The sequence below is a fragment of the Heteronotia binoei genome, chromosome 2 (genome assembly GCF_032191835.1).
Source record: "Heteronotia binoei isolate CCM8104 ecotype False Entrance Well chromosome 2, APGP_CSIRO_Hbin_v1, whole genome shotgun sequence".
Lineage (NCBI taxonomy): Eukaryota > Metazoa > Chordata > Lepidosauria > Squamata > Gekkonidae > Heteronotia > Heteronotia binoei.
In genome coordinates, this window is record NC_083224.1 from 157386755 (window position 1) to 157414145 (window position 27391).

The 27391-nt window shown below is 41.0% G+C and overlaps 1 protein-coding gene across 1 annotated transcript in view; it reads right to left on the reverse strand.

Moving 5' to 3' along the window:
* VAV3 (vav guanine nucleotide exchange factor 3) overlaps positions 1–27391 on the reverse strand; it is a 230022-nt gene that overhangs the window by 42344 nt on the left and 160287 nt on the right. The window contains exon 20 of the mRNA XM_060232308.1: positions 3380–3516. Within this exon, the coding sequence (XP_060088291.1) occupies positions 3380–3516 (137 nt within the window). The remainder of the gene's footprint in view (positions 1–3379; positions 3517–27391) is intronic.

Sequence of the window (27391 nt, forward strand, 5' to 3'; positions counted from 1 at the left end):
AAGCAAAGAGGCTGACTCATGCCAGTACTGTTGATTTCTCCTTTTATAAGCACTAAATTTCATACTGAACCTTGCAATAAAAGAGGGAGGGCAATGAAAAGGAATAATTTGGTGCTTTCAGTGAAATTTACAGACACTCATTCAAGGCATGGTAGCAAAATTACGCCTTTGAAGTAGTCTGACTTTTATTTTCAGATGTGGGATATTGTTATTTTGAATTTGCACAGAGCAAAATGGTGAGCTCTTTAGGGATAGGCTTCCAGGTCTGCCAGGATATATAGCAGAAAACTTGTGATGCAACATTGTGCAATTGCAAAGAGATCCTGCAGAGTCAATGTCCTTCAGGCAGCTGTTGTGTTTTGTAGTTCAAAAAATACACACACGTTTCATATTGCTTTCTGCTACATATTTGGTGTAAAAATCTTGCTTTTGGACACTGATGAAGGCTGATCTCCTGAACATGCTTATTAAGAACAAGTCTCATTAAACTCTCTGAGCCAAACAGTGCAGTATACTCAGAAATAAATCCCACTGAGTTCAATGGTTTTTACTCCCAAGTGAATGTGATTAAGATTTCAGCCTTAACTTCTAATAAACGTTTTAATGGCTGCCCTTTTTGAATTGTTTATACTTTGGAGTGTGATCTGCAGAGGAGGAAGAAACAGGCAAAAGGTGTTTTGATCAAACTGCAACAAAAATGTCAAACAATTTTGTTTACTCAGCATGAATTCTGATGACTCTGTAAATGGCAGAAATAGAGAAAATGAAGGTTACCTTTGTTCAATATTCTAGTAAACTTTGAAAGATGAGAAGGTAAAGGTAGAAATGGTACAAGCAGGAATGACTGATAAAGTGTTGCACTCTCTGGAAATATCATAAAGTGTTTCCCCAAAATCTCAACACTTCAGGGATGAAGGAACATGATCAAAATACTCTCCACAAAACAGTGAAGAATTTTCTACTGCTTATGTCACCTTGCCCAGACCTGCTTCCAACCTAGGTGTGCCATGAAGAGAGAATGTACCCTTCAAGAACAGGCATGCCACAAAGCCTAGCAATTATGATTTGGCTAGGAGTGAACCCAGCAAGCAGGCTGAGTGTTCTCAAAATAGCATTGTATCCAACTGGAAGGCAGAACTGGTAACCAAGGTGGGAGATGTAGAAAGTCACTGGAAACAATGATGTGCAGTGGGTAGTCCACTGGAACTGAGGGAGACCCAAGTTCAAATCCCTACTCAACCATTAAGCTTCCTGGGTAACCTTTTGCCAGTCATCCTCTAAGTTACTTTACATCACAGAATTGTTTGTGATGATAAAATGGAGGAGGGGAGAACCATCTGATCTTGCCCAGTATTCTTTGGAGGAAGATGAGATAAAAATGCTCAGGTGGGTAGCCATATTGGTCTGAAGCAACAGAACAAAATTTGAGTCCAGTGGCACCTTTAAGACCTATTTTTTTTAATTCTGAGTATAAGCTTTCATGTGCATGCATGTTTCTTCAAATGACTTGAAACAGACTTTGCCAACCATTACATGGGGGGGAGGGGTTAGCTGCCTGGAAGGGCTAACTGTAATCAAGATGGTATATTTATCACTCAACTGATATAGCTCAACTGACATAGCTAAGATTGGATTAAAGCAGTCGGTAAAACCTGTGAACAGCAGCAAACTAGCATACAGATAATAAAAGTTAACAAACAGATGCAAGAACTGAGTGATTTAGAATGTGTAGTGAGACAAGAACCCAATATCTCTGTTAAGCCCTGGAGGTTCCATTATCCTGAGTGTTGTAATAAAAATGAAGTGAGGGGAGATAATTAATGTGGTAAGCTGAGTTGAAACCAACAGTAAGGAGCAAGGAAATGAAATTGCTGACAACCTTTGTGGTCCACTGCTAACTCAACTGGATAACCAGGCCTCGGATTCAGCAGGAGTTCACAGGAGTGCAGCTCCTGAACCTTTCTGAGGGTTCCACTTCTTCCTCCCTATCTACCTTGAATAGTAAATGCAGCTGTATAACAATTCTGGGGTTAGGAGAGCAGGCAGCCAGTCAGCCACCAGGGGCTTTGCCACACCCCCAGCAGCCCTCATTAACCCCTGGAGAAGCCTGTGACACTCTTTCTCTACTTCTTATGTGATTTTGGGCAGTGGGTGGCTTACTGGCCTTTTGACTATGGGGGGTAGGCAGCCAAGGAGAGCCCCAGGTGAGCAAGGCCTACATGGGCTGGCTGGATCTCTAGCCAGCCCAAGCAGACCTCACTCACCCAGGGCCCTCCTTTCTTGCACCAGGTTGCTTTTGGTTGGGGGGAGCATATGCTAATGAGTTATGCTAATGAGCTCTGTCACCTATTATTCTACAAAATGACCCCTGTGGATAACTATCATTTTACTAAAACAAAGATGTTCTCAAGATTTGCTATATATCTCTGTAAGTCTATCCACAAGAACTAATTAGCTATTCTCTAGCAATCCACTGCCTGTGTAAAGTTCTTTTATGATAAATCATAAAAGGTCTTTAATGAAGGTTAGGAATGATCTTGAATGAAGGTTAGGAAGACAGCATTTCAGTATGGCCTAGTATGAACCTTGACTTCTTGTACAGGAGGATGATGAGGTGCTCACTTAGGCCAGGGGTGTCGAACTCATTTGTTATGAGGGCCAGATCTGACATAAATGAGACCTTGTTGGGCCAAGCCATGTTGGGCCAGGTCTTATGTTTACCTATTTAAGGTTAGGTAGCAGAGATATAAACATTATAAAGGACAAAGACAAACAGAATTAAAGATTTTTTAATAAAAAAACTTAAAACATGCTAAAAACCTTAGCACTCGTTGATCTTAAAGGTGCTTTCTTTGTATCTCTCCCATGAGATCCAGGGAACTGGGCAAAGGAAGCTCTGGCTCTTTCCTTCCTTCCCCAGGAGGCCAGGAGATGGAGGAGCCTCAGCCAATAGAAGGAAGAGAGGCTTGGCTCAGTAGCTCTGCTGTACAATTGAGAGAGCCTGGCAAAGCAAGCTCTCCCTCCCCCCATCCTTCCTAAGAGAGGAGCTTCACCCAATAGAGAAAATAGACTTTACTCTGTAGCTCCTGTACAATCGAGCAAGCCTTGCAAAGCAAGCTGTAATGCAGAAGGAAACAAGAGAGACGGAGAAGGAAGCAGAGGACAGCCAGTTGCTTGGGAGCCTGATAGGAGCCCTCCGAGGGCCTGATTTGGCCCCCAGGCCACATGTTTAACCTTCATGACTTAGGCATCATCAATGATTGGGCGCCAAGATTCATAGTCTCTGAGGAGAAGCTGGGCTGCTCTTTACACCAGTCAACAATATCACTAGTTCCTTCATCAAATGAAAACAGAACTGTTGCTGTGTTAAGTATTCTACCTGCCAAAATAAACTGTGTGCATCTCCTCTGATGAGTTCAACTATGTCTCCAGTCTGGATGTGTAGTGGAGGGCCATCGTGTGGAGCTGGCTGTGGTATTCCGCTGTAGTTTCTTATTACTTGCATTTTTGGTAAGCCTGTTCATTAAAAAAAAAAAACAACTACAGATTAGTTATATGGGATAAAAACTTACAGGGAGAACTTCTCCCATATGATGCCTCACCCTGCAAAAAGCAGTAGTTGAGGCTAGTTCTACTGCTGCTGCTACCAACATTGGAGAAAAGGTTGTTATCCACTAGAAACAGTATATTTTTGGAAGTGGCACCCCATCGATGGAATTCTCTATTGAAGAAAATGTACCAAATCCATGCCATTAAGCTTGTCAATTATTTTTGTTCTATCAGGCCTTTTAGTGTTACGCTGAAGGTTTTGTTGCCCCCTTCTTGTTGTAATGTAACATTTAATTTTTTTTTAAAAAAATGAAATAAATTTTATTAAAAGTATTTAAAAATACAATAAGAGAATAATCAAAATTCGAAGTTCCAAAAATCAGTTTTTACTGTTATAATGTATACAAAAAAGTAACATTTAATTGATGTTTTATTTAACAAATGTTAACTGTTTTGCAGACCATTTGCTATACAAAAGCAACCCTGGCATATACAGTGATAAGAACATAAATAAAGCAAGGTTCCAGTTATTAAATCTGAGGAGAAATCCAGCATTTCAGTGCTTTAAATAAATTTATGACATCTAATGAGTAGTTTAGAGTGGGGAAGAAGAAACAGTTAAACATCTTTCAACATCTTACTGACGTGACATATGAACTGAGTGATGAAAAGAGATGTTTTTTTCATTTGCCTCCCCTTCTCCCTCTCTCTCTTTTTGGTTATTCAAGAAAAAATATTTTTCTTTAGGCTGCTGCTTAGTTTATAAAAGCACAGCACGTACAGTTTAATGGAAAAGAATCAATTTTTTCATCAGCTCAGCCCTGTCCTCCTATTAATTCCCTCTTGAGGCAATAGTCGATTTCATCACCATGGAGTCTCATCCTTTTCTGAGAGTATACACAGCTTTGGCTCTATAAAAGATTTATATCTTAAGGTTATCTTTCTAATTTTAGAGCCAAAAAAGTGATAGATGTGATTAAGTAACACTTTGGACACCGATAGTGAGAAATTCCACCAGCTTGCATCAGTCTGACTCAAGCATTTCCCTGAAAAGGAAACATGTCCAAAGACAACTGGAATTACAAACCATTTCATGTTTCTGATACTATCATTTGAAAAGAAAAATCTCATTTTTCTTTAAGTGTTATTGAATTTACACAGTAATTTAACCTTTCAGTTGGGCTCTACAAGCAAGAAACACTCTGCTGGAGCACTATAGGTTGCCTGTACTGCCCTTTGTAATGAATGGTGGTGTTAAAAGGGCATCTCTCACTGGAGCACAGATCTCTGCGTTCTTTTTACACTTGTATGCATACACACAGGCACACAAAGTCACTCTTATTTTAAAAACAAAACAAAAAACCCAAGCTTCTAAAATAAGAGGTGTTCCTCCCATATATGGTTAAAACAACAATGCCAATGCAAGCCTTCTAAACCCAATAAAACCTGAATATTTACCTGTGAGTGCATATTACCTGATTTTTCTTCAGACTAATTCTTCCCTACTTCAGCCCTTCAGAAAAGATATTTGTGGAGACATATGTTTAAGCAAGCAGGAAAAGAAATAAAATGTCCTTCCAAACATCAATCCTTGGGGCAGGAAAGGATTCAGTAGGGCAGTGTTCCCCAACCTGTGGGTTTCCCAACCTGTGGGCCAGAAGTAGACCCCAAAGTGGGTCATGAAGCTTCTGGAAGTGGGCCTAATGACCACTTTTGCCCTTTGCATCCTCCTCTGGAGAGTGTCGGGTGGGGCTGCCACTTATAGACAAAAAGAAGTGTTAAGTGCTGCTGGATCAGACCAATAGTCCATCTAGTCCAGCATCCTTTCTCACACAGTGGTTAACCAGTTCCCCTGGATGGCCAACAACTGGGCATAGAGGTCTAGACCTTCCCTACACATTGTCTCCTGGCTCTGGGATTCAGAGGATTAGTGCCACTGAAGGTGGAGGTTCCCTTCAGTCATCATGAAGGTAGTACAACCAAAACCTTTCCAACTGGCCCATTCCTATCGAGCTTCATAGTTTACATCACACTTGTAAAGAGCAAGTATCACTCAAGTTCAGGAGCAGCAAGCCAAAAGGAGTGCATAGAAGGTGAACTGCCTGTCTTTCTTGCAAGAAGGAAGAAACCAGGAGATTAGCATGCCATCTCATTCCCTATCTTCTCCCTCTTTCCTCTTTCACACCATTGCTACAGAAGTGGCCTGTCAGTGGATGAAAAGAGCATTATGGATTTTTCTTGGTAGGAATGGAAGACCATTTTAGGCAAAGCTATATTAAGATTTTTTCCCCCAGTGAGACTGGGAAGCCTTAGAGCTGCCAAAGCAGGAAGATGCTTTGGAGAGCAATTAACAGAGAGTCTTGAAAATGCAAAAGCTGTGGCTTTTCCCTTCCATTCCGTCAACCCAGTGAACTCATACTATATTTTCTCTAGTTGGATCATTTTAGGACTAAATCCCCTTTCAGACATTTCTGGGAGCCTGGCAACGGCACACATCAGATGCAAGCAGGAGTGCTGTTTGTGATGCCCCAGATACATGGGTGGTCACCATTTTGTCAGAACAGGGGCATGTGTATAAAAAACAGCATTCAATTTCATGAGTCCTTGTTTACTGTCTGTAATAGTCCCAGCGTAAATCTACCAGGTCACCTATTGTTTGGTGAGTACTAGACCAAAATTCCAAGCATAACCAAATCCACATTATAGTATCCTTGTAAACACAACATACATGGGAAATAAAGGGAAGTGGCCTGATCCACACAGGTCCCACTCTCATATGTGTGCATTCACCGCAATATGGGTACAGAACCTAATTGTACGGGCAGAAAGTGGCGCCAGAACTTGATTGCAGGTGGGGCAGGGTAGCTGAACATATGTGTGAAGGGCTAGTGTTACCGTTTTCTTAACAAAAATGTCACATCAGCCCAAGTTTCTCTTAAAAGTTTACTAGTGGTGTAAAGTACCATCATGTCACAGCCGACTTACAGCAACCCTATAAGGGTTTCAACGTAAGAGATGGTTCACCATTACCTACCTCAGTGTAGCAACCCTGGACTTCATTGGTGTTCTGCCATTCAAGTAGTAACGAAGGCTGACCCTAATTAGCTTCCAAGATCTGACAACATCAGGCTAGCCTGAGCCATCTGGGTCAGGACAAATGTTTAGTACACAGATGCAAGACAACCTGCATGTACTTATTTGGAAGTCATCAAGGAGCACACTGAGCAAACTGCTGATCTGACAAGGAAAGCAGTAACACTCTTGAGTCATTCTCAACCCATTGACCTCACTGTGATATGATCTCAGCTTAAACTGTTTTACGGGAATTGCTGCTGAAATATAAGTAATATGATGACAGCTTTTACAAGACAAGCTTCTGTTGTGACTCCATGTCAGTGACGGAATATCCATACATGTTAACAGAAATAGTGCATTTCAATACGTGCCTCTTTAGCTTGCCAAAAGACCAGAAACAAGTCACCAAACTCTGCTTTTAAAAAGATGTGTGCAACAGAAAATGAGGGATTAAAATACAGAAAACCAGAGAGGCTGATTACCAAAATTATTTTTAAATTAAGGTTGGATTTTTTTCCCCCCTTAAAACCATTTTAAGCTACTGCTGCATGTGAGGCTATACTGTGTGCATAAAATATAGAGAGATTTGTCCAATCTTTCTGCAGCTGCCTGTCCAGGCAGTGTTCACTTGCAGGAAGCAAAGGACTGGAAGAAAAAGGGAGGGCATAGCAAACAAATGCAGACTGCTGTTGCACCTACTTCTCCGCATGACTCCTTTGTTTGCTATTCTCTGCCCTCAATGCTAGCAAGGCACCAGAAGTTTAAACTCAGGTAGTATGCCTGACAAGAGCCCCATGGAGCAGAGTGGTAAAGCGGCAGTACTGCAGTCTACTCACTACCTGAGTTCAATCCCAGCAGAACCTGGTTCAGGTAGCCAGCTCCAGGTTCTCTCAGCATTCCATCCTTCCAAGGTCGGTAAAATGAGTACCCAGCTTGCTGGGGGGGAGAGCATGGATGACTGGGGAAGGCAACAGCAAACCACCCCATAAAAAGTCTGCCATGAAAACGTTCTGAAAGCAACATCACCCCAGAGTAAAAAAAGACTGATGCCTTTACCTTTAGTATGCTTGACATTTTGTGCTATGAGTATGCAGTCACCATTTTAAAAAGTGAAGCTATTTGTGTATCATGTTAGATTTAATGCTACTGCTACACATTTATTTCATGTTATTTATTCATTTATGCTTTAGCCCACTTTTCTCACTGAGATTCAAGACAGACTAAATAATGTAAGTCAGTGCAATCAATATAAGACATATAATAAGCAATGTTCTCTCTATTAAAATGTCTTCCTGAACCATTCTCTTAAATGCAGACCTATTTATAAATGCCCTTCCAAATAGTTCTATTTTACATAGTTTGCAGAAAGCCAAAAATGTGGGAGCCTTCCCAACCTTCTCACGCAGACCACCCCATAGGGTGGGGACCACTACAGAGAATGCATGTGTACAGGCAGTTGTTGATCTTGCCTATTCGCAAGGTGGTACCTGTAAAGACCCTCTTCATATAAACAATGCTTCTTGGAGGGGCATAGGAGGAGAGATGGTCCTGCAGATATGAAAGTCCAGGACCATGAAATGCTTTGTTTGTGACAGTATCTTGAATTGATCCTGCAACTAAAAGGCAGCCAATGGTGTGACAGCAGAATGTGTGTAATATACATGCACCCTGAAGATCCTGAAATAACTGAGCTGCAGCATTCTTTACTGAGTTTGAGTTAATTTTGAGGGAAGATCTATGCATGCAGTGCCTAGTAGTTCTTGATAATAGCTCAGCTGTGACATTCTGCACTAACTGGAGTTTCTAAACTGATTTTCAGGAAGATCTATAGAGAGGGTATCACAGTATTCTAGTCTCAATGTTACCAGGGTATGGATCCACATGGCCAAATCGACTGAGTCAAAGTAGAGACCCATTTTCTAGACCAAACAAAGTTGGAAGAAAGCATTTTTGTGGCTGCTTTAATTCTGCTTCTCCAGCAGTAATTTTGGGTCCAATATAACCCCTGGGCTTTTGAGTGTGTCAAAAAAGATCAGTTGAACCCAATCAAAAGTGGGAAGCATGAAGTCATTCAAGATCTCAGTCTTCCCAAACAGCATTACTTTCATTTTGTCAGGGGTCAGTTTCAGTTTGTTCACTCAGCAGTCAGGCAGTGGCTTTACCTTTACTCCATCCCCAGGAGATTTGGACTGAGAGATACAGGTGTTGCCAGCATACTAATGACTAAAACTACAAATTATTTCTCCTAAGGGCTTTATGTAGAGATTAAATAGCATGGCATATAAAACTGCACCCTGTAAAACCACAAAGAAGAAATCCCACAATTGCCACTAGTCTCCAGCAGTAACCATTTGAGGCCAGTCATAAAGAACAATTTAAGCCACTCAAAAGTATATCCCTTGATACATACTTCTGACTCTAAATGTTTCAACAAGATAGTGAGATCTACTGTTTCAAAGGAACCAGTTAAATCCAGTAGAAGCAACAAACATTCAGCTGGAGGTCATCAGTTAAAGCCACCAGCACTGACAGTTGCCCTGTAGTCTGGCCTAAAGCCATTCTGAAAGGGGTCCAGAGTACATGAGGTTTCTAAGGAGGCTTACTCTCTTTGGGTGGCCTATGTTCGAGAAAGGAACACATCTGCATCAGATCAAATCCAGATAGTCTTTGCTACCTCCTATTATGTTTCACGCAATTCTTTGCTCAGGATCCTGTTTGAGAACGCTTTGGACTGGCTGGCTACCCTGAATGGTGTGCTTGTAGTGTATGGCGTTCGCAGAACGCAACCAGTTCACAAAGGCCACAACAGCGAAATAACATCAGTCCACCCCAGCCGCGGAGGTAACTGAGAAACACCCAGGTGCCTCCGCGCGGGACGCGACTATCCGCCAATCACAGCCAGCGGCGGGAAATACGGCTGGTCTGCATTGGACCAGCCAGCAGGAAGAATATAGTCCGGCAACTGTATATATGTGGGACCCGGCCCGCGTGCTTCGCGCTCTTCCATCTTGTATTGTACCATGTAATAAACTATGTTGCCCTACGAGCGTCTCCAAGCGTGGTACTTTACAGTGCTAATGTTCTACTTGTTTTTAGTCTTCTTGGTTTCTGGATTTTTCCTTTGTTTTACTTGTGTTTTTAATTCTGTAAGCTACTGTGACAGCCTGTAAACTAATCAAAGGTGTCAAAGGTGTCAAAGGCGTCTAAACAAATAATTATGCATAAACATGCAAATCCATTAACATAACATAATGAGTAAAGCGGTTTCTTATTTTAAAAAGGTATTTATATATAATCTGGGAGGTTAAAATGTATATTCTGCAATTTTAGTGGTGCAAATATTCAAGATTGTTATATAAGCACAGCAGACACAAACACAATGTTCCTTGCAGCAGTGAATTTTGGGCTGGCTTAGGGAAATTATTTTTCATTTTTATTTTCATTTCATTTCATTTTTATTTTTAAATAGAGTAGTCTCAAATGTTCCTCCCTCCATGCTCAAGGTGCATCCATCGTCTTCCACGTCTCTCATGTATTAAGGCTCCCCCAAGTAAATGGAAAATTTCTGACTCATGCACAGCATGGCTCACCTGAGATTTCAGCATATCCAGACATCTAGAGATTGCCTATATTGATTACGGATATAGAACCAGCTATTCTGAAGGTAATATGCATTATTCATGATTTTTAAAGTTTCAGAAGGATGGAGATGCATCAGCCTGATCATGTTAACAAGGAGGAAAACTGTTCTACTTTATCAGAAGCATGGGCCAGATATGCATTATGAGATGGGAATGAACTAAGCAAATATTTCTTTCTATTAGTTTTGCTACAGAATCATTCTTCAGCCTCCCAGGCAAAACAACAAACCACAATTTCTATACATTAATGCATGCTGATTGTAAATATATAATAGCACAATGCATAACTGAACCACTAAACTTCTATAAAACTTGGGAGGGGAGTAGCATGACCGATAATTTCATGCTATAAAACTCTGCATCCTTGACCAGACTCTCATTTTAAAATACCAGTACCAGTGCAACTGGAACAGCTACTGGGCTGTTCATTTCAACCACTAAAAAAAAAAATTCACAAAATCCCCAGTTAATTGATCAGTTATTTATTAGACTGTGAGAGTAGACACCCTGGAAGTCTCTTTTTATGATAACCTGCTTCAGTGTGTAACACCTGTCCTCACTGGAACAAACACGATTACTAGCAGCGCTCAGCAGCCAAAACTAATTTAAATGCTAATGCTCAACCACTGAACATGTGAAGAGTGCCTTCCCTCAAGTCTAAATAACCTCCCTGCCATTTTATGAGTAGTTGAGATGAAGGGACAAGAGCTTACAGGTAAGTTTAAGTGACAGTGTCAAAAAAAATTGCCTGTTCATGACAATATAACAGTTCCTGGAGGACCCATGCTTTACACCAGGGGTGGCAAATGGTAGCTCTCCAGATGTTTTTTGCCTACAACTCCCATCCGCCCCAGCCATTAGCCATGCTGGCTGGGGCTGATGGGAGTTGTAGGCAAAAAACATCTGGAGACTACTTTTCGCCACCCCTGCTTTACACGATAATCTCATCTATATTGAAGACTACTAATTTCATCAAACATTTATTACAATGATGCAGGAAGCATAGAAACTAAGCGAAAGGATTCTGGAAGAGGAATTAAATCCCCATGCAGGATTGGAGCTCTGTGGCACTTTTAAAAGTAAGAAAAATGGCAGTATATATCCCCAATATAGACTCAGGGATATGGAATCATTTGTTTTATTTTGATTTATATCCCGCCCTCCCTGCCAAGGCAGGCTCAGGGCAGCTGAGTTTAGTTTAGCTGTGAATAGGTGACATTGGCAATTTTTACCCACAAATCATTGCGGCTTGCAAGATTCCATTATTTTCCAGTTACGGATATTCTTTCTTAAGTATTACGCAGTGATAATTTATTCAAATGTACTTTACATACAAAACAAGTATATGGCAAAAATATTAATTGATTAACTAACCGGTTAATAATTACCATATATACACACCATATATCTCAACGTGCCTTTATATATACATGCGACAAATATAAATGTAATGAATAAATAGTAAATTTAAGACCACACTAGTTAACTCCCTTTTTTTAACATGTGGCTAGACAGATATCCAGCAGAACCTTGGACCACCAACAAGATTCTGGGGGGTATGAGCTTTGAAGAATCAAAGTTCCCTTCATCAGAAACCCTACTCTAGTGCAGACCAACTATTCTAGGTGTTCCTCTACTGACCAAAATGGCTACCCATTGAAACTACTACAGTGTGACAGATTTTAAATACCTAGTATTTAATCTTTGGTTTTCTAACTTTTTCTGAATTTTCACTGGCCACAATGAGTCTTCAGCACTTATTTAATACAGTAAGTCATTACTGCAGAACCCGCAGGTCTCACCTTACTGCTTTCTACATGTAATTAGGTGAGGAGAGCAGCACAAACATGGCTCTGATCTCAAACTAGGGATTTCATCTTCCAGGTGGGAACGGGGGACTTCCCCCCCTGGAATTACAGCTCATCTCCAGACCACAGAAATTAGTTCCCTTAGAGAAAATGGATGCTTGGGAGGGTGGGCTCTATAGCACTGTAACCCACTAAGGTTCCTGTCCTCTCCAGGCTCCACCCTCAGATTCCCAGGAGCTATGTAGCAACTGTACTCCCCCATGCCCTGCTTGTGGACAAGGGGGAGCTGGAAACCCTATCTGAAACCCAAACATGGTTGGTTTTGTTAGGAGAGCAATGAACTTTAGCAAGGGTTCAAAAAAATCACCAAATCCTACAAACAAAGGTTATGTTTAGCCTGCAGAAGGGAAGAATAAGGGAAAACATGATCATTCTCTTCAAATGACTAGAGAGCTGTCACACTGAAGGCAAAAATTTGTTTTCTGCTGCTCTAGAGAAAAGATTAGATCTAATGGGTTTTAAATTACAAGAGAATAATTTTGATTGAACTTGAGGAGAAACTTCCAAACAGCAGTTCAGTAACAGAACCACCCTTGCTAGAGGCCTTTTAGCAGCTATTTCTCAGGAATGCTCCAGTTTTTGATTACCCACACTGAGCAAGAGCAGGGCATTTTTTGTAGAAAAAGCCCAGCAAGAACTCATTAGTATGCAAGGCCACACCTCTGACATCACCATCATTTGCATACTAGGCCACATCTCTGACATCACTATCATTTGCATACTAGACCACACCTCTGACATCACCAAAAGTGTATAATGACTTTTTTGGAATGTGGCAACAATTCTGGTCATCACACCTCAAAAAAGATATTCTAGCATTGGAAAAAGTCCAGAAATATATAGCCACATTTATATACATAGCCATAAATATATAGCAATCCCAGGGGAAAAAATCAAATTCCAACGCACTACTACAGAGCCAGCATGTAGTGCTTAAAGAAAGAAAGAGAAATAAAGCAAACAGACAGGAGAAAAGACTGAATGAATGAATGAAAAGGGGGAGAGAGTTGGAAAGAGAGGAGAGGGAGGGAGGTGGTAGTGGGAAATAAGGCAAACAGGGAAAAAGAAATATTGACAGAAAAAAAGAGTAAGGGAGTGGAAAATAAAGCAAATAGAGAAAAAGAAAGACTGACAGAAAGAAAAAAATGAATGCATGGAAGGGAAAGAAAGAAAGAAAGAAAGAAAGAAAGAAAGAAAGAAAGAAAGAAAGAAAGAAAGAAAGAAAGAAAGAAAGAAAGAAAGAAAGAAAGAAAGAAAGAAAGAAAAGGAGAGAGTTGGAAAGAAAGAAAGAAAGAAAGAAAGAAAGAAAGAAAGAAAGAAAGAAAGAAAGAAAGAAAGAAAGAAAGAAAGAAAGAAAGAAAGAAAGAAAGAAAGAAAAGGAGAGAGTTGGAAAGAAAGAAAGAAAGAAAGAAAGAAAGAAAAGGAGAGAGTTGGAAAGAAAGAAAGAAAGAAAGAAAGAAAGAAAGAAAGAAAGAAAGAAAGAAAGAAAGAAAGAAAGAAAGAAAGAAAGAAAGAAAGAAAGAAAGAAAGAAAGAAAGAAAGAAAGAAAGTGACAAAAAGAAAGAAATAGTGAATGAATGAAAGGGAGGGAGGAGGAGATAGTTGGAAAAAATAGAGAAAAAAGAAAGAAAGAGAAATGAAATAGGAAGAAAGGAAAAGAGAGGGAAGGAGGGAAAGAAAGGAGGAAAAAAAGCAAGAAAGAAAGAGAAAAGAAAGGAAAAAATAAAGAGACTGAAAGAAAGAGGATGCAAGCAACTTACCTGTAAAAGTGCTGACTCTCACAAAGCCCCGGCTCTGCAGCTTGGCCCCTCGAGCCCCGCCAGCCAGCTGGACATCGGGAGGCCCTGCCCCAGCACGACAAGCCTCTCCAAGCCCCGCTGGACAGCGCGATGTCGGGAGGCCCCCGTGCAAGTGTAGCAGGCCTGCCTGACCCCCACTGGATAGCGCGACATCGGGAGGCCCCCGTGCAAGTGCGGCAGGCCTCTCCGAGCCCTGCAGGACAGCGCAACGCCTTAGCCCTGACAGGCAGCGGGGGAAGTCAATGAGGCCGAGCCGGAATGCTGCCCGGGCCAGCCGGAACAGCATTCCGGTGCATTCTGGCTCAAAAAAAGCCCTGAGCAAGATGTTCCAACTCTAGAGCTCTCATATAAACATATCCTGGAATTAATATCATCTGAAACTCTGTTGAATATGATCCTGCTTACTGCTATAATGTATTTTGAAGGAACAACTGCTATATTTTTGTTTTGATGTGGCTTATCATCATGGTTGTGATTTAACTGTACATTATCTCAAGAACCTTATGGCTCTGAAAGCAATATAAAAAAACAATTGACTCAAATAAACAAGCACAGTCAACAACGTCTAACAATGCAGCTAGGCATCTAGACAAAAGGGAAAATGTTGTGTGACTGCAGGCATTATTCAGGGCTTTTTTTCTGCCGGAGCCCATGGGAGTGAAGCTCTGCCTGGGCTGGCTAAGGCTCCAGCTGGTCCAGCCAGCCATGTGGCACCCACATGCTCCCGGGCCAGGCAGTGTAGCCTAATATGCAAATGAGCTCCTGCTGGGCTTTTTCTACAAAAAAACCCCACTGGCATTACCTATGCATTTCCAAATATGTCTTTCATTTACAAATTACAGTTTTAGGTCTCCACTTAAATCTTTGCTTCAGTTGTCATAAACACCATCCTAATTAGCAATACAGCTTTAGTCTACACCTTAATGTTGATTGCAGCTTAATCCCATACCCTGCATAGTCATCTCCCTGACAAACCAAGTTCTGTGTGCAAATACTTTCTGAACAGAGGAACATTCATTCATGTGAGCTCCTATCTGAAGCAGTATAGTCCAGAAACAGTTTTAAACCTTGATCAGTTGTTATAAGAACTATGGTTACAATGCAAAGCTAAAAACATAATGAGTGAAGCAGTGCAATGAAACCATATCTCCAGCACACAACAAATTCAGGATATTCCTCTGGCACAACTGTTGGCGCATGTCAATTTTCTGTCAAATTATGCAGAACTTTCCTCAGAATGCAAGGAATAGGTGCATTTGGGGAACGCTGACATAAAAAAAAAATAATGTTGAAGTTCATCTTTCCAGGAGCATGAAATTTGAAAATCCTGCTTTGGACAAGCATAGTAATATTACAACATATAAGCAAGTAGTGAAATCCAAGCTAATAGGACTTTATAATCACACCTAGTCAATAAAAGCAGTACTAAAGGGCCTCCCCTTCCTGATTAAAATGCATATGTTGTATTAGAAAGCAAAACACAATTGTTTTAGATATCACAATCGCAATTTTGTTATTTGTCTGGTAAAGGATGTGATAAAGCATGAGTCCCACTCAATCATACAGAATCAAGAGGGCACATCTTATAGTGGTACAAATGATAGCTTGTACTCACTCTTGCCTGTCTCTCCAGCACTGCTCTGTTCCCTGCTTCCAGAATACTAGAGGAAAAACCACATCATGTCAGGAGGACAGTTTGTGATAATAATCTGTTACTAACATCAGGACTTTGCTGCCTTCTGAAATAAAGGGGAGGCATGGCCTCTCTTAAATCAGAATACAGGTTTGTTCCCAGGACCCCAATCACAAATGTACTGGGTGAAAAGACCCACAGATTTCCATCAAAATGATTTTCACATGAACTCATTTGCAGCTGAAGAACAAATTTCTGTACAAGCAGTCCCCCCTTTTAAAATGTACTTCAGCATGATATGACATGCATTATTACACAAAATAATGGAACTCCTGTATGGTTGCATGGAACCTCCTGTATGGTTATATAGGGAGCCAGTCTGGTGTAGTGGTTAAGTTCACAGACTCTTTTCTGAAGAACTGTGTTTTATTCCCCATTCCTCCACTTGGAACTGCTGTAATGGCCTTGGGTCAGCCATAGCTCTCACAGAGTTGTCCTTGAAAGGGCAGCTTCTATGAGAGCTCACAGGTAGGGCTGTCAGTTCGGTAAAGGGTTTGCCGAATATTTATAGAATAGAAGCCTTTTCAGTAAATATTCAAAAATAGGGATTCCGTATAGGCATCTGAGCCTATTTTTGAATTCCGAATACGTGATTTCTGAATAATTACGGTATTATTCGGAAATATTCAGTAAAGCTATTGCTTCCATAGAAAACAATGTGGAAAGGAAAAAGGCAGTCTGTGATTGCCTTTCCTGCCTTTCCCTGGTCTTTTCCCACCTCTGGCTGGAGTGAGGGGGGGGGAGGCCTCTGACCAATCAAAGCTATGCATTTTTTAAGATTTGCAAATGCATGGCTTTGCAGGACCCTGCAGGGCTGTTTCTGTTGTGCAAAGTAGGGGGAAGGGAAAAACTGCCATTCTCCAATAGAACTGCATGTTTTCCCCCTCAAGCCAATCAGAGAACAGAACAATTTATTTTCAAACTGTTCTATTCTGTCCATGGGCAGAGAGAGGGTATTTATTCACCATCTCTTGCCCCCTGGACTCCATTGCTGTTCCTGTTGCCACAGAGAGACTGTGAGGTGGTGTTTAGCTTCTGTTGCTCTGCTCTCTGTGGCCTGATCCTGAATCCTGGACCTGGACTTCAGCATCTGACTGGGTGAGATCCTTCATTTTTTTCCTTATTGTGGGGAAGGGGATTAGGGAATTTTTATAAGCAGGTTTTTGATTCTAACTTTTAGAAAACCTTGTGTTTTCCTCCTGCTTTGGGTAGGTGTCTGGGTGGTTTTGTGTTTGGGGGGGTCGCTGGGGGGGGATTGGGGTGGCTCTGGCCTGGTCTGGCTGGAATTGTTTGTTTTAATCACTTTATAATTTTATTACATTGTCTGGTTTGTTAAAATTATTTTTGAACTGTACCTGTGTACTCCTGGTCTGCTCTGCTGTTTTGGGCCTCTGATAGCCTGGTTTGGTCCCTTGGCAAAAGTCATTTTTCTCTGCCATTTTGCAGTGGCCTGAGTGCCTCCCTGGTCTGGTTGCTGTGTTTTTGAGTGGGTTTGACGGGGGATGGTTACACTTCCTGGTCTGCTCTACTGTTTTGGGCCTCTGATAGCCTAGTTTGGTCCCTTGGCAAAGGCTAATTGGGCTTGGTAGCAATGGGCCTTTTTGGGAGCCCACAGACAGGGACCCTCTAGCCCAGTCATTTTGGCCAGTGCTGAAAGAGCTACCTATTGTGTTCCGAGTCCATTTCAAGGTGTTGGTATTGACCTTTAAGGCCCTTTATGGTCAAGGACCTGTCTATCTGAGAAACCACCTTTCTCCACAAGTTGCCCAAAGAGCACTGCATTCAGGGACAAAAAATCTATTGTCCATCCCTGGACCAAAGGAGGCTAGGTTGCATTCGATGTGAGCTAGGGCCTTCTTGGTGGCAGCACCAGAATTGTGGAATGCTCTCCCGGAGGCCATAAGGGCCCTGCGGGATCTCTCCACTTTCTGCAGGGCCTGTAAGACCAAATTGTTTCAACAGGCCTTTGATATCTTACCAGGAGAGAACTGCCACTCGACATCATATAGAGTTCTAGGTGATCACTGTCAGAAAATAAGAACTCACTTATATTGTAGTGACACAGCACCACAAAATGGTTTTTAAAAGTTTAAATTGTAATTGTAATTATGTTTTTATTGGTTTTAACTTGATAATATGAATGTTGTCAGCCACTCTGAGTCCACTTCAAAGTAAGAAATAAATAAGAAATAATAAGAAATTTAATTTCATCAGTGGAGCATTCTACAAAACAATGTGTTGTCTTATCAGCCTCTCTGCTTGGAGATTCTTAGCTACCATCACAAAAACAGCTGTAGGTGCGGGAGAGGGATACTGATAAGAATGAACAATAAAAAAGAAACAAAGAACAGTTTTTGTTAATTACACTTGACAATGTCACATTAATAATTTAATACTTCATAATGAAGTAATAAAAGCTTGAAATACCCTTTTAAAAATAATAACAGCTTCACAATACAAGCCTTGACTGAAGAAGCTTGCTGTTCAATCCTCACTAAGGAGAGAAGTGACTCTTTCATGCACAGATTATAAAATTGGGAGATTTTATATAATGTAGCATTTAACAACTGATTAATAAAGTTATTATGACTACAATTATGATGCCTCACAAAATGATTAAATGAACACCTGCCAAGTCTTTAATTAACTAACAACCTCTAAATTGTGCCACCAGCAACACTAGATTAAGTATCAATCTCAGATCATGCCGCTGCCCAAATTTGGGATCTTCCTGCTGTGTAATTATCCAAGAAGCTCTCTTATGTAAACAGTGAGCCTATCCTGTGCCTGTGTTGTCTTGCAGCGCAGAATTTTATGGCTGTTTCTTTCTCATGAGGCAAAAAAACAACCATCTAATTCCTAACTGTGGGAATGTGTGAAATATTGATTGTGGGGGCCATTTAAAAGGTTATCACTGTTGCATAGGAAATGTTCACTGGAATGTGGCTCCCATTTGCCTGGGATACTGTTTAAGTGACCCATTCATATTGAAATGGATTGACTACATGGACCTTTCCAGGGCTTTTTTGGAGCAGGAACACACAGGAACGCAGTTCCAGCTGGTTTGGCATCAGAGGGTGTGACCTAATATGCAAATGAGTTCTTGCTGGGCTTTTTCTACAAAAAAGCCCTGTGTGAAACAATGCTGATGTCAGGGGGTGTGGCCTAATATGCAAATGAGTTCCTGCTGGGCCCTGGACCTTTCTTACTGAATTAGTACTCCCACTCAATGAAGGAGCCAATTTGATGATAAAGACCTCACAATCAGCTCTGGTCCACATGGCTTGATCCTTTAAATGTTACTGAGCAACATGGAAGCACTCATAGGAATGGGGAGAAGGAGAGCAGCCTGCCTTGGTTCTTGGCTACCTTCCATCCCTTTCCCCAGAAATAGCTGGAGGTCCATCAACCTTCTGTAGCTTCCTGGCAATTACTGGTGAGCCAGAGCACCCAATGGGACTCACTGTGTTCTAATCAACACAGCAAACTATTGTCTAGTGTTCTTTAAAGCACCACTAAGTAGGGGATTAATCAGGTCCAAAGTCTGGAAGAATATGATTAGTGTATATATATGCAGCTCTCCTCCTGACATATTGTGGTTTTTCCTCTAGTTTTCAGGGAGCAGGGAACAGAGCAATGCTGGAGAGACAGGCAAGACTGAGTACATGCCATTCTCTGTTCCATTTGTGCCCTCTTGCTTCTGTACAACAGAGTGGCACCCAAGCTTTACCTCCTCCTTTATCAGTCAAATACAATGACTATGGTAAATGAGAAAAAGAGTCTTCTATTGTAACCTAAAGGCTAACAAATATAGTACCTCAAATACATAAGAAGAGAGTTCTAAATATGGAAGTCACCACAGAAAAGGTTCTCTCTCCACCAGCCATATATCTCCCCACCAAAATGCAAGGATACGTAGTGGACTGCCCTGCATAGAGATCTTAAATGACAAACAGATCATCCAAATAAAGGCTAACCTTAGCTAACTCAGATGTATTAGTTCCAGTGCTCTGAACTGAGCTCAGAGAGGAGCAGAGTAAAGAGGCTGACTAGTAAGTATATAGAAGAGGAGACAGAGAGCGGAGAAAAGAAGCAGTGGAAAGATAGATAGGCAGTAAAGAGTGAAAGAGGAATAGGGAGAAGGAGAAGAGCAGCCTGCCTCAGTTCTTGGCCACCTACCATCCCTTTCCTCAGAAATAACTGGAGGTCCATCAACCATCTGTACCCTACTGGCAAGTACAGAGCACCCACTGTGTTCTAATAAACGCTGAGCAAACTGCTGTATAGTTCTGCCTAACATATATTTCCAAGTACAATGTGTCTTTCTGAGCAAAAGCAGCCACAATATGTGTGCATATGCAAGGACGCCTGCACAAACATGTACAGGTGTACAGGTTCTGCAGGGTTTTTGAATGCACGTGCTGAGCCTGTTTATGTGGACTTGTATGCATGTAGGGCTCTGCTTAGACCTGATGCCGAAGCCATGGAGATTAGGGCAGGGCTGAATAACAATGTGGATCTCGTCTATGTGCATTCATTGTATTCAGAAAGGATAATCTCAACAGGGCTGTTACACATTACCTTTTCTAAATCTGAAGTTTATTATCCCTGCCTCTTTATTGGTATAGTTAAAGCTAAATGGAAAATCTGAGTGCAAAAAGTAGTCTAGCCTCAAGGTTCTGTCATGCATTGTAGTTTTTACAAGTAGAGCTGCAAAGGGCTGGAACAGTTGTCACTGTGTTTCGAGAGCAGTGACTCATCTCTGCAAGACCTTTGTTCACACAATTGTTCAAACTATCATATTTCACAGTTTGCTCTTGTCAAATTCAGCTCAAATAAAACTAAACAACAGTGTCAGGCATATTGGCTAGCATTCCAGGTGAGTGGAGAAAGGAAGCAGTTCTTAAAAAGGAGCCACTCATTAAGTTTAAGAATAACCTAAGATATTAGTGAGAATGGTAAGAGGTTTCCACTGTATTTTGTTTAAAGTTATTATTGAATTCAATGTCTTGTGTTAAAGATTCATAAGACAAACTTTAAATGTAATTATGTGACATAAAAGTGTGCCTGCTATAGAGATCAAAACCTTTAATTTTATCTGCAAAATGGCAAGTGTGTCTGTATTATGGTATTTTCATCAGTGCCGCTAATCTTAGGTTTATTGCAGCTCTTGACCCTCTATCATGAAAAAGTGCTAATGCCTACTTGAGTTGACCAATCTTTTTCTGGATCCACATTTATTTATATCTCTGTTCCACTCCTCCCCTAAGGCATTCTCAGAAGACTTACACTGAGCCAAGAGCTAGATAGGAGAGTACTGGATACCCTTATGGAACTGGACATCCACAGGGGCTTCCTGGAACTCTCCTATCCAGGCCTGTAACTCACTGAAAATGCCATGAGACAAATGGCCAAGCCACAACAGGGGGCCCAAACAACAACAGCTGAATAAGCAGAATGAAGAATGTTGCAATAGGAAAACTGGGGAGTTAAGATGCCATCCTAAGCGGAGTCAAACCAATTCACTTCAATGAACTTTGAAGGATAGATAGATAGATAGATAGATAGATAGATAGATAGATAGATAGATAGATAGATAGATAGGTACAACTTAGGATGGGACTGTAAATTGTACATCTAGTTTATCCATGTAATTGACACTCTATAAAGTTTACATGTATACACTCATATCTGCCCTGAGTCCATTAGGAAAGGGCGGGATATAAATTTGATAAAATAAATAAATATTCGCATAGGACTGCCTGTAGACATTTGTACATGTGGATGTCTAAGGGTGTGGCCAACAGGTACTATCCTGCTCCCATCTACGTGCATATAGAATGGAATAGATGCTCTGAATAAGACTAAGAACAGTTTTAACGCAACACGGGGAAGTTGGAAAATTCCAGAAGATATGAATGGCAAAAGATGGAAATCTGGGCAGATCTGAATCGGTGTTTCCTGTAAAACAGTACACTGATTCACAGAAGAGAAAGCATCACAATTTAGAAAACCTTGGATGGGTCAGGACATGATCATACGGCTGCAAATCTCTAGGGACAGGAGTCATTTTGTAGAAAAGAGGTGCCAGAGCTCATTAGCACAACTCATTTGCATATGCCACACACCCCTGGCATCTCTGGGAGGTGTACTAAATTATGTCAGCTTAGCATCTACCTTAAAATGCTTCTTGAATTATAATCATCATACTTTTTAAATTACTTTCTCCTATGTGGCCACAGTGGCATGCTGAAGATTTCCATCTGTCTGCTTTGTAAGTTTTGGTTATTTCCCCAATTTTTGTGGGGGGAAATATTAGAAAGTTTTTCAAATCTTAGAATGCAGCAAAATTCTCACAGGGGGTTTGAACAATGGAGCCCAAAAGCAAGTATTGGGGGAAGGGAGTAAGAAAGAAAGAGCACAATCAAATTTAGAAGTTCCGGAGCTCTGTTCCTGTGAGCTCCTGCCCAAAATGAGGCCTGCCTAGGGACATGAGGGTCAAGAGCAGCAGACAAGCATCCACAGTACCATCATTTCTAAAATGCAGAGCCACAACAAATATAGTGGAAAATTCTGCTGACAATGCTATTTTGTTTGGTTTTACACCAAATTTTATTTAAATCATATTATATTTTTGTACACACAAACACTTGAAGTTGCCTTATACGGCCTTATCCCTTGGTCCATCAAGATAGGCACTGTCTACTCAGATTGGCAGTGGCTCTCCAGGGTCTCAGGCAGAAGTCTTCCATGTCACCCACTAACTAATCTTTTTAACTGGTGGGTAGAGGACCGCCAAGCAGATGCCCTACCACTAACTCATGGCCCCTCCTGAAGCTGCTTTAGGTCTCCACTAGGTAGAAAAGTGGAATTAATACACTAAATAAAAGAAAGTAAAATATCTGGACACTTATCCTCTATAGCGAATATTGTTTGTTTTAATTTTGTCACATCTCTCAGGATATCCATGGTATCCTTATTTCCTTTATAAAAAGAAAGCTATCAGAAAAGCATGAGAACTATCAAAAAGACAATCAACGCTCATGCAAGTGATTTCCTATTTATGATTCCCTCTAAATTCCATCAACATATACACACAGAGCCCATATTTATGCAGTATATCACACCTGAAAAAGAACTCCTATGTCAATAAAGGCATCTTTACCAAATGCTAGTACACACCTTCAAGGTGGAGAGAAGCAAGCAAAGATATACACAACAGATGCTTCAAGGACAAACATCACTTTCACAAAAGATTAACTGGTTTTTCTTTTTTGGAGGGGGGGAGGTTGGGTCTTCATTCTCTCTTTTTCATCCTCCAGGTCAGAACATATATGCACCTCTGTAAAACACCTTCAGAAAGTTCACTAAGCTTAATATTCTTCTCCCCCAAAGGCAAGCAGAATCACAGAGGCTTTGTGTGAACTATACCTGAAGCAGTGGTTAAACTATGATTGCCTTAAATGAATGAGTCACCAGGGAGGGGATCACTCTCTTTACATTTATGCTAAAATTCAGTGACTCTTCGGGATATTATTATTATATTTAAGTGACTGATCCTTTAGTTAGGTTTCTCATAAACATTCTGATAATTAAAAACCATCATAGTAATTTATGAATATTAATTAAACACATAATGTTAATAAAGGGCAATGGATAGTAAGCTGGACTTGTATATGAGAGTTCTGAATTCAGGTCTGTGTTTGGATTGCAACACTTCATGTTTCAGGTGACTAGACTAAAAAATCAAGAAATTCTGGTCAAACAACAACAAACCAACTTATATTGGCGTTTAATGAAATGCAAAATTTAGAATATGAACATCCAAAAAACCTTGCTACTAAAGTTTAGGTAAAATATATTTTCTTACAAAGTGGAATGGATCTGTGAAGATCAGTTCCTTCAGAAGCAGCAACCAGAACCAGTCTTCTAAGGATGGGTCAGCTATCCCCAACCTCTTTAAAAACAGTCCGGCTCCTTTAAAAGGCAAAACCAAAGGATGCTGAAGATCCATAACTGGATCTTCCCATGTTAACAGTACTTTTATTCCTATCCCTTCTACTGCGGCCCATTGAGCTCCCCAAAATGACCCTTGTTGCATTGAAACGGCATTTCAGGGAGATCACCTGGGATGCTGGGGCAGGAGGGGAGAAATCCCACTCTGTTGACAGAAGTTCCTTCCATTAATAGAAAATTTAGTCTGAACCCAGCCCATGGTGCAAAATAGTTCAAGAATCTCAGAGCTAAACTAATTGGTAGAGGGGGGAAATACAGATAATTGTCAGGATTCAAGCCCACAACTGATGCAGAGATTGAAGAATGTCAGACAAGAATTCAACCAGTGCATCACCACCAAGCTCTGAATGAACCAACGTGAAGGCTTTTTCACAGGATCAGGGCCATGGCAGATGATACCATGCCACCACAAAAGGTTGCTCAATGGTCTAAGCAATATGGGAACTTTGTTGTGCCTGACTTCACCTTGACAGATCTTTGATTTTAAAAAAAACTGGGTTCAACAAGAATGATCAGGATGACCATCAGCCCAATCCAAAGGAAAGTTATGTGCATGAAATATGAATAAATTTAGGCATGCTCAAATATTTTACCGATTCATTCTGCCAGTTTCTAAATCCCAAACTGTTAGATGTTTAAGATGAATAAACAGGAACGAAACTTGACAATTAAAATAACATACATCTTTAAAGAATCTGGATCTTGCCACCAACAATCTACTGGACTAAATTAGACAACAGCTTGAACCCAACTCAAATCACCCAAGCCAAACATTTAACCATAACACATGTGTGGAAAAGATGCCTGCAAGAATGAGGCAAGCTGATTCTTGCCCTGCAACTGAAAGTTAATGAATTTCTTCAGGGAGAGGCAACATAGCTGGCACTACTGTTAAAGTTAAAATTATACTTGCAAGCATTAAACAAGTTGTTTGCTAGAAAAGAAACACATCAGATGGAGAAACCTACAGAGTGATTAATTGCTTTGGTTGACTCACCCCATTTGCAATAACTGAGAAGCAAAAGATAACTGGTAACCCGAAGGGCTCAGAATAGTTATGGGTGGTAATATTTTGCAACCCTTATGGGACTATCCAGCTATGAAAACATTGACAGGATTAAAGTGCATGAGGCACAAAGACAATGGCAGCTGTGAAGTTTATGTTTATGTATAATCCTTTGGCATTGGACAAAAAAATACAAAATAGGCTAAGCTGGTGTTTTTTAGCATCTGAAGCAGACCTCTGTTAGGGAGGAACATATGTAGCAAAACGTGCTAACAATATTTCATGTTTATTCAGCAGGAAGCCAATCCTTATATAGAATGCAATAGAGGAGAATGATGTAAGCCACTTTGGGTCCCCACTGGAGAAAAAGGAGGGGTATAAACGGATTTAGTAAATAAATAATAGGCTACCAGTGGTTAAAATCAACACAGCAGCCATCTATGCTCCTTCCCAAAACTTCCTGATCTGCCTTTGTAAATCATATTGCAGGCTCATACAGCCAGGTTCCCCGTGTTTCATTTAATCTATTTTTCCCTAACAGAAGACAAAAGCAAATAATGGAAGCCAAGCCCTTTATTTGGAAACCAAACCCCTTTTGTGGATATCTGGAGAGGAGGGAGGCTGCTGGGGGGTTGGTCTTCCCTGAAGGACCATTTTCAGTTAAAGAAAGTGTCCAAACAATGCCCCTGCACAGAGTGTCTTCACTTGGCAAAGTGAGACAGAAACAAATTCAGAGGTAAAATTCAGAACCTGATGTTTGCAATATATTTATGCTAAATTTAGCAGTTCATTATTTCCCATGCAAAACAAGCAGAAACTCATTTTGTGCCAATCCAGACAAGCGGTTGAAAGATCAGTTTTATCCAGCAGGTCAGAAAGCAGCTCCTACTCTTGAGGAGAGAAAAATGGCACAGGAGGCAAGAGTTAACCTTCCTCCAAAACTGCTATTCAGAGAGAGCGAGAAAAAAAACATGTCTGCCATCTGATCTTGAGTGCACTGGCTTGTCTCCCTCCATATTCTGACATGGTTTCATGCCAAGGAGAACCCCCAACATTTCCCTCATAGAAAGACTCATCATGAGCTCCAGAAGTGGTTGCCATCTGTATATACCCCCACTAGGGAACCCTGACAGATTCCTCTTTGCACATTACCTAGAAGTGAGAAGAGCAGATGTGATTTTGCTTCTTAGCACTTCCTTTGAAAACCCTCAAAGAACTCTCTCAGGGTTTCTCTTAGTTCTCCAGCTGGTGGCCGCCAGCTGTAAGCCCCTCAGCGACCTCTGTTCAAAGGCATAAAGGCCCTTCTTAGACTAAAACTGAAGTGACATTCAACCTCTTCTGTTCCTTTCATTCTCTCCCAACCCAGTTTTACCTGTTTTGGCCCCAGCTTTTATATTTGCTATACAAAATGTAGTTGGGGAAATTGCATTTTCATTAGTGTATTTATAGTAAATCTACATTTTTTAAAAAAAGCAACAGGTAATACTGTTTAATACAAATACCTCTTTGTTATTCTGGCTTCCATTTCTCTGTTCACAGAGGCCAGAAGGAGGAGGAGAGAGGATAATGTAACTGACACACCAAGTTTCCTACCTTTGTCCTCTACTGAGCTGGCTAGAGCTTGGACCAGAGCCATTGCTGCTGTCCCAGTCAGGCAAGACAAAAAGTTGAGACAATGAATCCTATCCTGCCCCTTCTGCTACCTGAGTGTACCCTGGGAAATACAGCACCAGGGTTCAACATTTATTTTCAGGCACCCTGGGATGATATTTCCCAGAGTGCATTGAGGCACAGTGTCATGGAGATGTCAGAAAGAGTATCTGAAGAACTAGCAGGAACAGGAGGGATGACCAGCATTCTTTCTAGCTCAGGCAGCAGCTTCAGATCCAGCCACAGCCTAGGGCACAAAGGAAGTGGAGAACCAACGATAATGAAAATAACCATAAAAGAGAGAGGATAATAACTAAAAGATGAAGAATTGAACACATTTAAAAAATTAGACATAACCAACCTTCAACAAGGAAATTGTGTATGTCCTTGCTAGAAGGCAGTTCTGATGTGGAAACAAATTTAGAAGCTAGCACAAACAAGATTCATACTGGAGCCCATTTATATATTATGCACAGGTCACAGATTTGTTCTGGGAGCTCCATAGTTCCCAGGCATGTGGCAGCCCAATCTGGATGAGAATTGTGGCATCCAGAGAAAGGGGGCTTGGACCCCTCCATCCTATTTTCCTGACCTGAAATGACCCAAGGGAGCTACTATTTGCCTGTTGGGGGCTGTCTATGTACAGACATTCAAGGGGCCCCATACACTAGACCACATCAGTGAATCAACCTGGGACACATTTAGGAAAAATACAGCACATTGGGCCAGACTAGATGTAACATTTTTAAAGTCTGTTTTAAAATAAAAAGAACTCAACTGAGCTGGAAACTGTGACATGGGGGGAGGGGTTCTTGTTTTCCCCTCTGAGCAATTTTCCCAACCAAAACAGCTGGGAGAGCTATTTTGCCCTTTTTGGCTGCTCTACATGCAGTAGACTCTGCATGCTTCTGGTTAGGAAAAGGTGTGGAGAAGAAAGCAAGAGCCCCTCCCTCCCCTCACACTGCAGTTCCCAGTGCAATCAGACTGTCCTTTACTTTAAAACATACAGTCCTTGCAGGTGCTACATTAAGAAACACTTAACAACTCATAGCATGTCTTGAATCGGAATCCTTTGTAATTAACTGTGAGAAAGA